The 15,840-nt window shown below is 42.9% G+C and overlaps 1 protein-coding gene across 1 annotated transcript in view; it reads left to right on the top strand.

Moving 5' to 3' along the window:
* vps50 (VPS50 subunit of EARP/GARPII complex) overlaps positions 1–15,840 on the top strand; it is a 218,347-nt gene that overhangs the window by 188,893 nt on the left and 13,614 nt on the right. Inside the window, exons 23-25 of the mRNA XM_083763390.1 lie at positions 2,112–2,260; positions 10,449–10,545; positions 12,688–12,846. Coding sequence (XP_083619516.1) covers positions 2,112–2,260; positions 10,449–10,545; positions 12,688–12,846 — 405 coding nt within the window. The remainder of the gene's footprint in view (positions 1–2,111; positions 2,261–10,448; positions 10,546–12,687; positions 12,847–15,840) is intronic.

Raw genomic sequence — 15,840 nt, 5'->3', positions numbered from 1 at the left:
ATAGCTCCATAGAGGTCCATGTATTTGGGCCCAACCCATATTGATGCTAGGGGATGTCCCAATCACCATTTATTTTTAAAATAACGTGATCGGCCCCGATTTTACGATCACGTGATCGGATCAGGACAACCCTATTTGATAGCTGTAGAAGGAGCGGCCACACACACACTGCGCTGTTGTCAAACATTAGATATTCAACTGAAGAACTTTGCAGTAAAAAAACAACACCCACACACCTGCCTGTACTACAAGTCATTGAAATGTTGATCAGTATTTTCCTTCTTATTGATGCTTCTCAGTGCAGATTGCTTAAAATAGCATCAGTCCTTACTGTATATCCTCGCGCTACTCATACAACGTATTGATCTCTGTTTCTACTTTCATAATAATAATGGACCTACCAGGTTTCCTGGAAAGGTCTGCTATCATCCCCCCGAACCCTCCAAACTGGGGTCCCACAGGGATCTGTACTTGGTCCCCTCCTTTTCTCACTGTACACTAAATCCCTTGGCACTATCATCTCTGCTCACAATATATCCTATCACTGCTACGCCGATGACACACAACTGTTCCTATCCTTCCCCCCCTCTGCCACTCAGGTGGAAGAGCGCATCACTGCATGCCTGGCTGACATATCACAGTGGATGTCCTCCAACCACCTCAAGCTGAACCCAGACAAGACTGAGCTTCTCTTCTTCCCAGCTAAGTCCTGCCCTATGCAGGAGCTAACTATTTCCGTAGACAACGCCCTGGTAACGTCTGTCCCAACAGCCAGGAATCTTGGTGTTGTCCTGGACAGTCAGCTCTCGTTCAAAGCTCACATCACAGCTGTCACTCGATCATGTAGGTTCACACTCTATAACATACGACGAATTAGACCGTTCCTCACCCAGGAATCAGCCCAGCTCCTAATCCAGACAACAGTCTTGTCAAAACTCGACTATTGTAACTCCCTCCTTACTGGCCTACCAGCATGTGCACTTAAGCCTCTCCAGCTGATCCAAAATGCAGCAGCTCGCTTGGTCTTCAACCAGCCAAAATTCTCACATGTCTCCCCCCTGCTCCGCTCCCTCCACTGGCTCCCGGTCGCTGCCCGCACAGAATACAAAACTCTGATGCTGGCATTCAAAGCAACCAAAGGTATGGCTCCCCCATATCTTACAAGTATGATTGAACCCTACAAACCCTCCCGCGCACTCAGATCAGCCAACGCAGGGAAACTGGAAGTACCCTCACTAAAAACGCCGGGACAACGCTCCACACGTCCCAAACTCTTCTCCCTTCTGGCTCCAAAACTGTGGAATGCACTTCCCATTGCAGTCAGAACTGCAGCATCACTCCCAATCTTCCGCCGTAGCCTGAAAACCCACCTTTTCAGACTCCATCATGGCCCATAGCACTTACCCTAACCCCTTAGATAGAATTTCTGTTGGCTTAGATAGCATTTGACTTAGACTTATAGCATGTTATGTAGACAGCACTATAATTGTATTGTATATAGTCATAGCACGCCATAGTACATATGTATAGCATAGTAGTGAATATGTATAGTTTATTATGTATAGTGTATGTATAGTTTCATCATATAGATATTCCACTGTTACCTTCTTAGCTTACGCATGTTTCATGATAAATGCTTTTATGTGATGTATTCCCATGCTTTTGTTCTTGCCTAAATGTAAGTCGCTCTGGATTAAGAGCGTCTGCTAAATGCCTAAATTGTAAATTGTAAATTGTATAATGAGCCTTGTTTTGGTGCTTTTTTGTTTCAATACTGCATGGAAGATGCAGATTATTATTATTTTTAACTACAGATGAACAGTTATTTCGTTTGTGGATGCTTATGTCAGTAGTTCTCAAACTTTGATTTTAGTATATAAATTGGGGTCGCAGAGATAGAAATGGGGGTCTGTAGCCTAATGCAAGTCCCCCCCCCCCTGAGGGGGGGGGGGGGGTCCTTGAAAATAAAATGGTTGAGAGTCACTGCTAGAGCTGTAAAAATCTTCAATTGGGGGTCCTGATAAGTGTCAATTTGGGGGTCCTTTCCTGGACATGAAAAAGTGTTGAGAACCATGTTGCTTATGTTCCGCCATGCTCTGTGTTAACTCCAGGAATCACTCGGGGAGACTTCGGGGGTCCACGGCCCAGTAGAGGACAGGAAGGAGAAGGTCCCCAGCCCCCACCTCAGCCAGATGGTGGTCCTCACAAACGGCAGCACGCTCTACGGCCTGGCCCAACGCGTCGTGGCCACAGAGTCTCTGTAAGTAAAGTACTCTCAAACATAACAACCAAACGTCCATGTTCCGTAATCACCACAGCTTAAAACTATTTAGACCTGATGTCACCTTAGCTTTTAACCACTTTAACCATTATTTTAAACTTTAGCTGTTGAAAAATAGCAGATACAAGCTCAGCCTCATAGATGAACTTGTAGATCGGCTATTTTTGAAGAATCCTGAAAATGTGTGCAAATCTTTGAATATGTATATTTTTTCCCAGCGAATGCTTTTAACTCATATCTCTGCTTCTGGGGCGTCCCTGCCTGGAACAACATATTTTGAGATTGGGGCCAATTACATATCATTCTGCGGGTACTTGACATGAAATAGTTTGAGAACCACTGATATAGAAACATTTTCTACGTGGTTCGAATCCCAACGGTGCGGGACACGTAGATGTCCGTTTACCCCATGTTTTTATTGATGACTTTCTACGCCTTTCTACAAAAAAAAGCCTCTCCCCCTCCCTTCCTGAAAACAGGACGGGAGGTGGTTGGCGTATTGTCACGTAATGGCGGCTCGGAGACTCCCATGCAACTCGGCTCAACAGAATCGCTGCATAACAAGCCGATCGTCTCGGTGCAGTGGGGTGCACCTCTCATCTGATTTCTCTCTCTTTGTTTCAGGGAGGGGAGGGCTCCCTCCTGTGTGTTTCAGCGGAGGGGTCTTGCGTGTAATGTGACCCGAGTGTGACTGTGACTGTCTGTCGGTCAGATTTCTGTCTCCTTTTTTTCTTCATACTCAAACAAAAAAACCTGTTATGGCATGTCCAGAATAATGGACACTAGGGTGTTCATGTGGTTTAGACATTTTTAATGTACGTACGTTCATGAAGTGATCCAAGCGTCTAACTTAATCATCATCCCGCCTAGGTGAAATGAAGTGGAAATGCCACTTAACAACAGGGCCTACAATAATATTATGAACTCTAAAGGGCTGACGCCTCAGGCAATGTTCTTCTGGGGGCAGATAATGAGAAATCGCAAGCACTTAATTTTGTGCCTTCCCCAAGCTGCCCACTGGGTCTCGCGTGGCCTTTCCGATGTAACTGGGGACTTAACATTCATCTCAGCAGTGTGTCCCCCCTCCCCCCCCCCCCGCCCCCCATCAGCTTAGAGGCAGTTTCTCCAATCACTTGCCTGGCCATGTTAACTGCACGTCGGTACTGTTACATTGTACAGGCCTTGGCTGTGTGTGTGTGTGTGTGTGTGTGTGTGTGTGTGTGTGTGTGTGGGGGTGGGGGTGGGGGGGTGGGGGGTGGGGAGGGGGGCTGGGAAGGAGCGGGGCGGGCGCAGTCAGTGCACACATGCGTGAAGTCAAGGCAGATGGCTGTGTAGTACAGATGCTCGCTTATTATATGTTAAGTTATGAGAAACAGCAAAAATAAAAAAAACTTCGGCAAAAACAGAAGCACAAGGACGAAGGAAACATTCAATCAATGTCAATTTTGCTAATTCACAACAACTACTACTACTACTACTTTGGTGATGTTAAAACTTTGAGTTTCTCTATCATAAACTTTCACAACAGCGTAATATAGGCTACTACGGTCGAATTCGGTTCACGGAAGTTGTTGTACGCTATATTATGTGGCCTGTGTGTGGGGATTATCTGATGCGATCTGACACATGGAGACGTCTGCAGTCTAAACAAAATGTGTCATATTATACTCCTTCTGGAGTTCTGTATGCAGAACATCCAGATGTCAAGACACCAACTCATCAACGGCCAGATGGGTTTGTATACTCTTTTAGGGAGGGGGAAAAAAGATGGAGGAATTTTTCACCGATTGTAGGCAGACAGGAAAAGCGAAAAGAAAAACATCAAATATCTGAATCAAAAGGAATTGGTGGAGCAGGCATTCTTCTAGTTACAGATTCATCCATCACGGATTTAACCCCATTTAGATCTGTGTCACCTTATAGCTTTTAAGTGACATAAGTCGCAGGCTCTACACTTATACCGTAAGTTCACAAAAATGGCTTCTTTGAATGTGAGGGGTGAAAGCACAGTCAGCCATTTTGATCAAACCATTAGCTAACCCTCAACATTTAACATATTTGGGGTGATCACAGGGAGGCTGTCATTACAGCCTCGGGTGCTTAAGAAGAGTGTTGTCAAGAGCGCCGCTGAACTAGTGGTTAACCCCTTTTGGTGTTAGCATTATGTTATGCTTTAGCTATGAAGAAAAACACTGCAGGGTGTGCAGGAATTAGTATTATAGTATTATATTTGTGGGAGATCCGTGAATCAATACAAATATGTTCAGTTCTTACAATCCCTCAAAACTAATGCAGGAATTGACTTGTTTGCCGTCTAAAGACAGCTGGGAAAAGGCTGATTGAGTAGTATCTTAGGATAAGTTTAAGGGGGGATATTCTGCTGAACTAAAATGCTGTATTGATCTTTATAATATACAATTTATATACAATATACAATCCAGAGCAACTTACAGTAAGCAAGAACAAAAAGAAACATGGTAATACATCAAATACATAAAAATTGTCGTCATGAATCATACGTACAGTAAGCTTTGAACCTAACAGTAGAATATCTATATAATGAAACTATAGCTCGGTGCTACGTGCAGATGCTATATGGGCAAAGATGGGAGTCTGAAGAGGTGGGTTTTCAGCCTATACGCCGGAAGATTGGGAGTGGAGTCTGCAGTTCTGATTGCAATGGGAAGTGCTTTTCCATAGTTTTGGAGCCAGAAGGGAGAAGAGTTTGGGACGTGTACGTGAGCGGTGTCCCTGCATTTTTTAGCGAAGGAACTTCCAAGCCTCCCTGTGTCGGTTGATCTGAGCGCTTGTAGGGTTTCGATCAGACTTGCAATCAGAGATCGCTGTGTTGTTCCCTTGCAATCAAAGCAACCGTCTTCCAGTGACATCATCGGTGGGGAATACAAGCTAATAAAAACTGCAGGCTTTCTAGTCCTGAAAAGTTGCAATGCGAAAATGGAAGCCATCGTTCTCATGATAATGAAAATCTAAATATTTTTGTAAAAAAACGTGTTTAAAAATAAATCTGCCTAATGATGATAATGATGATGATTGGAAGACGGTTTCACAGCCCTCCTATGAGACACAGACCGAGTAGAAAAAAATTGCACCATTTTATCATGATTATTAGTGAGGATCTATTATATGAAGATGGGTTGAAAAGTGGTGAAGTGGTCCTTTAAGTTTGTCGCTTTATTCCTCCAAGTCAAGGGAATAACAATTTGAAAGCATCACAATACTAGTTTACACAGGAGAGCAGATGGCTCTCCACTGTCCGGACAGAGGCTCTTCCCTGAGTGTTTGTGGAGATGACTGATTTAACCTGTTGTGCCTTGATCAAGTCCATGATGCACAACAGGTGCGCAACCACACCCAGCTCTGAGTCCAGTTCTAGTTTGACTCAGGCCAGGTGTGACTGCTTAACTCAGTCATCCTCCCTCTCACACCATGTTTTTGTTGCCTAAATTGTAAATTGTGTGTAACCTCCGCGATGCCCGCCTGGGGTTCTGAACTGAATAGCGTGTTCCTCCATAATGCTTTATTCATACCTGGGCAACTCCCGTCCCGGGGGGCCACATGTGGGCGTGGCACACTGCGACACGTTTTGAGCTTTTATTTATTTATTTATTCGACAGGGACAAAGCTCATTAATCAACATGTCAGTTTTCACCTCAATGTAAATGAGGCCAGAGTTAGCCAAAGCTAAATTGAATCTGTAGTCCCTGGGCAGGCTCTTAAAAAATGAATGATAAAAGAAAGACAAAGTGTGTAGTGTGTCTGCACACAACACCATGCGTTGATGCCATGTGTGCATTATGTGCAAGCACCCAACACCACGTCCATACAAAAACACAATACAATACAGATAAAAGAAAGACAGAGTGTGTAGTGTGCCAGCACACAACACCATGCATTGATGCCATGTGTGCATATATGTGCAACCACCCAACACTAAGGGCCGATTCATACTCCTATTTTACCGCTGTTTCGGCGCTGTAGTGCCGAAATGATTTCGGCTCGTCAGAAATTTTCAGTAGCACCGAAGAGACGACTTTAGGACGGTACCCGCCCCCCCGAACCTCAAATTACGTCAAATTGTAGGCTCTACAGAGCCGAACCGACTTTTATTCGGCTCTAAAATAGGAGTATGTAGATCGGCTGATGACACGAGTATCAGAGACGACACTCTTCACATCCTCCCCAAGATCAACCAGTAGCCGTCTGCGATGGCGGGGTACTACATGGGAGACTTGGGAATCTAACGACTAGCGACTACATTTTAAATTAATAAAAAAGATGATCATCTCAGAGGACCTTGCATCTGAGAGCGAAAAAAAAACAGCCATTGGAAAATGTTCCACTGAAACGTTATCACCAGTAAAGCTCCGGTGCCCTTTGAGGAGGAAAAAAAAAAGAATAATTAGGAACTCTATTACAACTGCTCCCTCCCTGTTTGTCTAAATGTCATGTTTACAGTTTACCCGAGCAAGCATGACCGGATCAGTGACAGCGTTGCGTTATACGTGCTGAACTATTATCAGCTTGTTGGGGTAAACACAAGCTGTTTCCTAAACTCTCAGGTAAAAAAATAAAATGTTTGAATAGAGGAAAGGTGGTCCTTTGTGTGTTGAACTGAATACAGGTGCTCGTTGGCGAGGTTAAATCATGAAAATACAGAAGAGGATCCAAGGCGCTCTGTTCCAGTGAGGTGGAAAAAAGCCTTTACTGTAAGTTACGGCATGGCAAAGATCATCACCCAAAACCCGTTGGTCCTCCCTTTTTGTGTAATGATCTTTGCCATGCCTTAACTTACAATAAAGGCTTTTTTCACCTCGCTGGAACAGAGTGCCTTGGATCCTCTTCTTTATTTGCATGAAGAAAGAATTTATTCAGCATAGAGCTTACTACGCTCAGCCAGCGAGATGTCTTCGAAATCTCAACAGGTTTCTGAAAAACCTACAGTATGTGTCTAAATATCAGTGGTTCTCAAACTATTTCATGTCCAGGAGCCTAGAATTATATGTATTTGGCCGCGACCCCCATCTGAAAATAGATGTTGTTCCAGGGACACCCCCAGAAGCAAATATTTGAGTAAAAACCGCTGTGCAATAATACGATTTGCACAGGTTTTCACGAGAAGAAAAAAGAAGCAGATCTACAAGCTTTGTAGCGCTGAACTCGTGCCCCCCAAATAGCCCCACGGATGCCCTGGTTATAAGAGTCATTCGTTTTGTCTGGTGTTGAAGTTGAATTACTTCAGCGCAGTCATCTGGAGTGCGTTTATAGATATTTGTTTTCCAACAGTTTATAGGCCTCCGTGGAGCATTGTTTTAAGCCATTCTGGGCGGGAACCCCTTTTGGTGTTAGCATTATGTTATGCTTTAGCTATTGAAAAATAGCAGATCCACAAGATCATAGCGCGCCACCGAGTGGCGCGCTACAAGCTTGTAGGTCTGCTATTTTCTTTTAATCGAAGAACGACTGACATAGAAACATAGCTTTTTCAGAAAACTGTCAGGATCTAGAAGACATTTTTAGAATCTGATCTCAGGTCAGAATCTGTTAATTATTTCTCAGCAGGAACCGGTGTATGCAACAAGCACACGCTGACAGAACAAAACCCGACAATTGAATCGTCCAAACATCATTTTGGAAATGTATTCATCATTGGCAGGCTAATTGTTGTCTTCCTCGAGTTATACTGCCACCATAAAAATCTGAACGGGGGAATGCTTTTATCTGTTTAAAAGTGATTTATCTTTTTTTTTTGAACATCGGTGATCATCAGATCCCCATTCCCCTGTGTGTGTGTGTGTGTGTGTGTGTGTGTGTGTGTGTGTGTGTGTGTGTGTGTGTGTGTGTGTGTGTGTGTGTGTGTGTGTGTGTGTGTGTGTGTGTGTGTGTGTGTGTGTGTGTGTGTGTGTGTGTGTGTGTGTGTGTGTGTGTGTGTGTGTGTGTGTGTGTGTGTGTGTGTGTGTGTGTGTGTGTGTGCGCGCGCGCACGCAACCGAGTGGCGCGCTACGAGCTTGTAGGTCTGACATAGAAACATAGCTTTTTCAGAAAAGTGTCAGGATGTAGAAGACATTTTTAGAATCTGATCTCAGGTCAAAATGGTTTAAGTACTGTAAAATAAACCTCAGTCATGACTCATGAATGTGGTGGTCACACTCCTTAAATACATTGATGCAAATCAGAACACACACACACACACACACACACACACACACACACACACACACACAGAGAGAGAATGGTTAGAACACAAACATTAAAGAATGCCCAAACATGCCTACAATCCAGCCAGGAGTTTTGTCTTCATCAGAGGCCCGTCGATTGTGACTGTTCAGTTTGAGTGGCCAGTTGAGGGATTCTTTTTTAGATTAAAGTCGACAAACAATGCAGACTCAAGAATGCATTTCGTTCAAGTAATTTGCCATGTAACCTCACCAAATGCTGTGTGTGCGGTCTAACCTAGTTGGACCTGCCATGTTCACCATGGTGTCAAGTAACTAAGTACATTTACTTAAGTACCGTACTTAAGTACAATTTGGAGGTATTTGTACTTTACTTGAGTATATGTACTCCACTACATCTCGGAGGCAAATATTGTACTTTTACGCCACTACGTCTATTTGTAAACTTTAGTTTGCTAGTTTCTTTGTAGATTTTGATTTATTATTACAAAATGTACATTAACCGCTTGTAGATCGGCTATTTTCAAAAGATAATTGTGAATACATTTGAAAACTTGAAATGGGACATTCTGCACAATGAGCACTTTTACTTGTGGTACGTAAATACATTTTGATGCCAAATTATTTGTACTTTTACTCAAGTGCATTTTGAATTGAACTTTTTACTCGTAACGGAGCAGTTCTACATTGCAGTATTGATACATTTACTTAAATTAAAACTAGGGCTGTCAAATTAACTGAGTTAATGCCCATAATCCCATCCACTCTGCACTATCTAGCCCTATATCTGGATGGGGGGGGGGGGGGGGGGGGGAACACAAGGCGGTTATTGCCATAAAATGCTGCACAGTTTACATATTAGGCAGAGGCTCAAATCACATCAACAATGGGGTGAGAGACAGAGAGATACCATGATGGTCTGCCTCCTCCCAGCCCGTCTCTCTCCACCAATGGGGTCAAGAGCCTTCAGCCGCTCTGCCCCTCACCTCTGGAACTCCACCTCCCCCCTGATATTAGAAACATGGACTCGTATCACCATTATTCCAAACTCACCTCAAAACCCACCTGTTTAGGCAGGCATATGGCTGAGTTTTGTTGTCTTCTGCTGCAAGCTGTGCCTTAGTTTAGTTTAGTTTTTAACTGCGTTTTTGTATTAACTGTACGGCGACCTTGAGTGCCCTGAAAGGCGCCTTATAAATACAATGTATTATTATTATTATTCGTTATTAACTTATTATATTATACATCGTACAGATATCGTTTGACAGCCCTAGTTAAGGGTGTTTCATGTGTGTTTCATGTGTGTATCATGTGTGTACCATGTGTGTACCATGTGTGTTTCATGTGTGTATCATGTGTGTATCATGTGTGTATCATGTGTGTTTCATGTGTGTTTCATGTGTGTATCATGTGTGTATCATGTGTGTTTCATGTGTGTTTCATGTGTGTTTCATGTGTGTATCATGTGTGTATCATGTGTGTTTCATGTGTGTTTCATGTGTGTTTCATGTGTGTTTCATGTGTGTATCATGTGTGTATCATGTGTGTATCATGTGTGTTTCATGTGTGTATCATGTGTGTATCATGTGTGTATCATGTGTGTATCATGTGTGTATCATGTGTGTTTCATGTGTGTTTCATGTGTGTTTCATGTGTGTTTCATGTGTGTATCATGTGTGTATCATGTGTGTTTCATGTGTGTATCATGTGTGTATCATGTGTGTATCATGTGTGTATCATGTGTGTTTCATGTGTGTTTCATGTGTGTTTCATGTGTGTATCATGTGTGTTTCATGTGTGTTTCATGTGTGTATCATGTGTGTTTCATGTGTGTTTCATGTGTGTATCATGTGTGTTTCATGTGTGTTTCATGTGTGTTTCATGTGTGTTTCATGTGTGTATCATGTGTGTTTCATGTGTGTTTCATGTGTGTATCATGTGTGTTTCATGTGTGTTTCATGTGTGTTTCCCAGGGTGTTTCTAGCCGAACAGTTCGATTCCCTTCAGTCCCACCTTGACACCATGATGCCTGCCGCCAAGAAGCCCTTCCTGCAGCAGTTCTACTCGCAGGTAAGTGGAATCGCTAACGGGTACCTACTAGGGATGTCCCTAGATACACTTTATTCGCTTCCGATCCGATCCCGATACCTCAATTCCTGTGTTAGCCGATACCGATACAGAATACCGATACTAGTGTCGTGATCTCATGTTGTGTTTATAGCTATCTAACTATATATCTGGTGTTGTGTTTATAGTTATCTAACTATATATCTGGTGTTGTGTTTATAGTTATCTAACTATATATCTGGTGTTGTGTTTATAGTTATCTAACTATATATCTGGTGTTGTGTTTATAGTTATCTAACTATATATCTGGTGTTGTGTTTATAGTTATCTAACTATATATCTGGTGTTGTGTTTATAGTTATCTAACTATATATCTGGTGTTGTGTTTATAGTTATCTAACTATATATCTGGTGTTGTGTTTATAGTTATCTAACTATATATCTGGTGTTGTGTTTATAGTTATCTAACTATATATCTGGTGTTGTGTTTATAGTTATCTAACTATATATCTGGTGTTGTGTTTATAGTTATCTAACTATATATCTGGTGTTGTGTTTATAGTTATCTAACTATATATCTGGTGTTGTGTTTATGGCAGACTCCTCACTCAAATGTGCCGATCCGATACTTTACCCGATACCGATACAGTATCGGGACATCTCTAGTACCTACCCTAGGGGGACACGGGGAGAACAAGCAAACTTGCAAACAGAAAGGCCCTTTCGCCAACCCAACTTCGGGTATGGGCCCCGTTTTTTTCTCCCAACGGAAATATCCTAAAAAACGGGGTCGTATTATAATCGGGGACTATAGATTATTTGACGTTCAATGTTCTTTTTCCACAATGCACCATGTATTGGTCTAAAAAGAACAGCATTTGGCTGCCAAAGTACAAATTACTACTGCACCTGCATACCTCCATCACAGGCCTATTCCCCCATCAACGAAAGTGGTCTGTCATTCATATCCAGCCAGCCGCGTCTCCTATAGTCTTCTGTTCTGTTGCAGAGACATGGGTCCATTTCTGACAGCTAAATTAATGTCATGGCTGGTGATTCCATCTGTTGAAACCTCAAAAAAACAAGCAATTATCCTTATTGCTAGTTGACAGTTCACACTGCAAACCCTAAGATCGTTATCTCACGCCTGGGTTCAGATTTAACCCCCGGAGGTCGCCAAACCCATAGACATAAATTATGTAAAGGCTAGATGGCTCAAGTCGGAGTCTCCGATGTACAGTAGTTCACCCGGCGGCCATCTTCATCTTCATTTCCAACAAATTACTGTAGCTGCCCCCCTTTGGCCAATTGCAGTAAGATTGGTTTCAGTGCTATTTGGCATAACCCTCTACCATACACGCTGAGCTGCATGTATGTATTAGGGGCAGAAGAATAATTGTCATAAAACAGCATTTTTCATTGCCTCATAAAAACTTTAAAAAAATGTACTTCCGATTTTTTGTCCGTATAGGTCCAAGGTTCACGTGTAGAAGGTTTCGTGCATTTTGATCAAAGATTCTGGGAGGAGATAGATTTTAACTTATTTTCATATAATTCAAAATGGTGCTAGGGTAAGGGTAATTCTAGGGTCATTCTAAAGGTCAAAAGTTACAGCACGAAAGTTGTTCGGCATGAGGAGAGAGTGTATCAAAGTTTAATCGCCGACGGTCAAACGGTTCATGAGCTATGCACGTTCAAAGTTTGCATTTTCAATTGAGTGCTATAGTGCCACTTTGGCCAATGGTTGTGGGCTTCGCATCATCACGGTTTGGCATGGCCCTCTACCATATTCCCGCGTTTCGCAAACTCCGACTGCACGGTTCAGCCAGAACTGCTATTTTTGGTGGAAGGAGGAGGAGAAGAAAAGAAAAGGCTAAATCAATTAGGGACCAACTATACCTACAGCTTGGTACCTTAATAATACAAAAGTAAAAACCGCCCTGTTTTTGTTAGATCTATTCTTGAAAACATACCTTTAAAAAGGAACAGTATATATGTGGACAGAGGTTCTGAGCAGGAGACAGTTTCCATTAACAGAAAAAGAACAAGAGTGATATGAATCATTCTCATATCATAACAGCCCGTCACAGAATTATAAGAATTATAGAAGTGTTGTTTCCCCCCCCCCGTTCTCTCGTCTCTCAGACGGTGTCCACGGCCAGCGAACTAAGGAAACCCATCTACTGGATCGTGGCGGCCAAAGCCATCGACTATGAGCAGATGTTGCTCCTGATGGCCGGAGTCAAGTGGGACATCCGGGAGATCATGTCCCAGCACAACGTCTATGTAGACGTCCTCCTAAAGGTAACCAGAAGTGAAGAAACTCTTATTTATTTCGTCAACTGAAACTACGACGAAAGATGTTCGTCGACTACCGAACTAAATGAAAACTACATTGACAATCGCGTCAAACAAATAAAAACGACACTAAAATGTTAGAAAGGGACTAGTGGACAAGAGATCTCGTATAAGTAAAAGACACAAGTAATGTTGCGCTTGAAAATAGCCGATCTACACACTCACAATGCGTCGCAAGTGTAAAATCAGCCATCGCGACGGCATCAAGGCCCGCCAAAATACATCTTAGTCGACTAAATCAACTGTAAAGATTGACTATTATTGGTCCGACAGTCATTAGACCGACAACCTATACCTCAAACCCTAACCTAACCCTGACCGCAGGCACGGGAGCAGCGCATGTTCGAGCGCTAGTCCGACCGTTGTTCCCACATGTCGTACTAATGCTCTGTCAGAATTACCCCCCGCTCCCCCACTGCAGTGCCGTACGTAATGGTGCAGCTGGGTTTATGTGCTCGTAGGTAAATGTTTTACGGACAGACTATAGTTACATGATGAAAGTGCATGTGAATGAATCACCCCCCCCCAAAATTGAACCGTGGCTGTTAAGTGAATGTAACAGGGGGAGATTTCAATGCAATAGCCGTCATTCTCATCTCATCTCACACACAGTTTACATATCGTCTCCCATAGAGATCAATTAGTGGCCCACGGAGGTGGGAAAAGTAAAAATGGTTCAGCTTTGGAGAGGTAAATGCAGATCTCTCCCCTCCCCCCCCCCCCCCCCCCCTTTTTCGTTAAAGACCACAGGTCTCCAAGTCTCTCGCCTATTCCCCGGAAATACTCAGGGGCTTTCCTCTAAATGAGTGTCTTTATTCATGCCGTCCCAATCATCCGTCCATCCGTCATACATTTTGCATGAAAGAAGGGACTGATATTCCCTGAAGGGAATGATATTCCTCTGTGACGCACAGGGAGATGCAGCATGGTCTCAGGGAAAGAAGACGGTTCCGTCGCGTCAGTGTTGCGAATCATGAACAAGGCGGTTATTTTGCTATCACCAAAAGCCATGAGAAAATTCTGATATGCATAACCCATTCTGACCTGAGATCAGATTCATACGAGGTTTCCACTGGACACACACTGGTCTGATGAACCCATTCTGACCTGAGATCAGATTCAAAAAATGTCAGTCGTTCTTCGATTTTTCAAAAATAGCAGTCCTACAAGCTACAAGACTATTGTATATAGTCATAGCATGCCATAGTACATATGTATAGCATAGTAGTAAATATGTATAGTTTATATGTATAGTGTATGTATAATTTCATTATATAGATATTCCACTGTTACTTTCTTAGCTTACGCATGTTTCATGATAAATGCTTTTATGTGATGTATTCCCATGCTTTTGTTCTTGCTTAAATGTAAGTCGCTCTGGATTAAGAGCGTCTGCTAAATGCCTAAATTGTAAATTGTAGACCTACGACATTCTTTTATTCTGATCTCAGGTCAGAATGGGTCAACCCATTTAGGCCTGATGTCGAAATAAAAAAAACGTTCGTTCTGAAAGAATATATACCTATTCAAAGATTTGTGCCGCTTTTTTACGATTTTTCAAAAATATTTTCCAATAGCTAAAGCATAACATGATGCTAACAAACACCAAAATGGGTTCCCGTTCAGAATGGGATAAGCATATGTCTCAGGGAACCAGCATGTGGCTAAGTCACACCAGAGCTCTGGCAAATTAGAATACCCACAGCCTAGGACTGAGCCAATCCTGTTTATAAACGCAACCTTGCCTTCCTGATATCCTAGCGGGCTCTCAGATGGCTGTCTCGGGTGTTAAAGATGGAGGGCCGTGGCGTGAGCTTTGTATTTGTTTTTACAGAAAGGACGGAGGTTATTGATATCAATATTCCAATTCTAAGAAAAGATGATGTGTTAGACGGCCCACCGCGGTCCCGTCGCTAGTCGTGGTAGATTTAGTCATACCTCCCGTTGTTGTCGATCACCTCCATGTTTTGGCTACATCTAGCTGCTTCAGCCCAGTGTTGCCAACTTTGTCGCCATATTTAGCTTCTTTCCAGATAGCGACTGAATTAGTGAAAAGCTTCTGGAGAGAAATCTAGCTACTTTTTCTGGTGAATTGGGGACAAATCGTGTTGACAGTCGCCAAAGATAAAACCCTCCTTTTTCTTCATGTTCCCTCTCTCAGCCTCAAATCCGCTAAGTTGGCAACACTATAAAGTGCTCGGCGCGTCTGGCCTCCTCGGCTCGGTTATGTGCACAGAGCAAGGAAATGGTGTTTCTAGGCTGGCTCCATATTTTCGTTGCGCCTAAAAGTCGCTATAGGGCTAAAGTTGCGCGCGCATATACCACCCCTAGCGACTTCTAGAGACTTTCTGAAGAGCCAGTAGCTACTTCCGTTACTGGAATAGTTGGCAACACTGCTTCAGCCACATCCGGGGATAACATCCAGTCCGTCGGTAAAAGCGCTCCGCTGCTATAAATCGCTGGGCGCTATGATTTAATGGAATAAATAACCCCGGGCCTTCGGGGTGTTAGTGAACTGGTGGGCGTGTCCACATAAAAACAACATTTTAAATGTTCCTCCTTAAATAATAATAATGTCACCTGATGATCATGTTTTAGGGTGAAAAAATATCACGGCACTCCCATCTTTAATTTAACTCTTGACAGTGGCACAAGATGTAACCAAATATTTATTTTAACCCATTCTGACCTGAGATCAGATTCTAAAAAAATGTCAGTTGTTCTTCGATTTTTCAAAAATAGCAGACCTACAAGCTCATACGAGTGGCGCGCTATGAGCTTGTAGATCTGCTATTTTTCAATAGCTAAAGCACGACATGATGCTAACACCAAAATGGGTTCCCGTTCAGAATGGGTTAAACACTCCCGGAGTTGTAAATCGATGAATTAACACTGAGGATTTCTGTTGCGTAGCTGCTCTCCAGTTAAGCTGCCTTAAGC

The sequence above is a fragment of the Protomyctophum parallelum genome (assembly GCF_964188405.1).
Source record: "Protomyctophum parallelum genome assembly, chromosome: 1".
NCBI lineage: Eukaryota > Metazoa > Chordata > Actinopteri > Myctophiformes > Myctophidae > Protomyctophum > Protomyctophum parallelum.
Note: the sequence above shows the minus strand (reverse complement) of the source record. Positions and strands in the feature narration are given on the sequence as shown.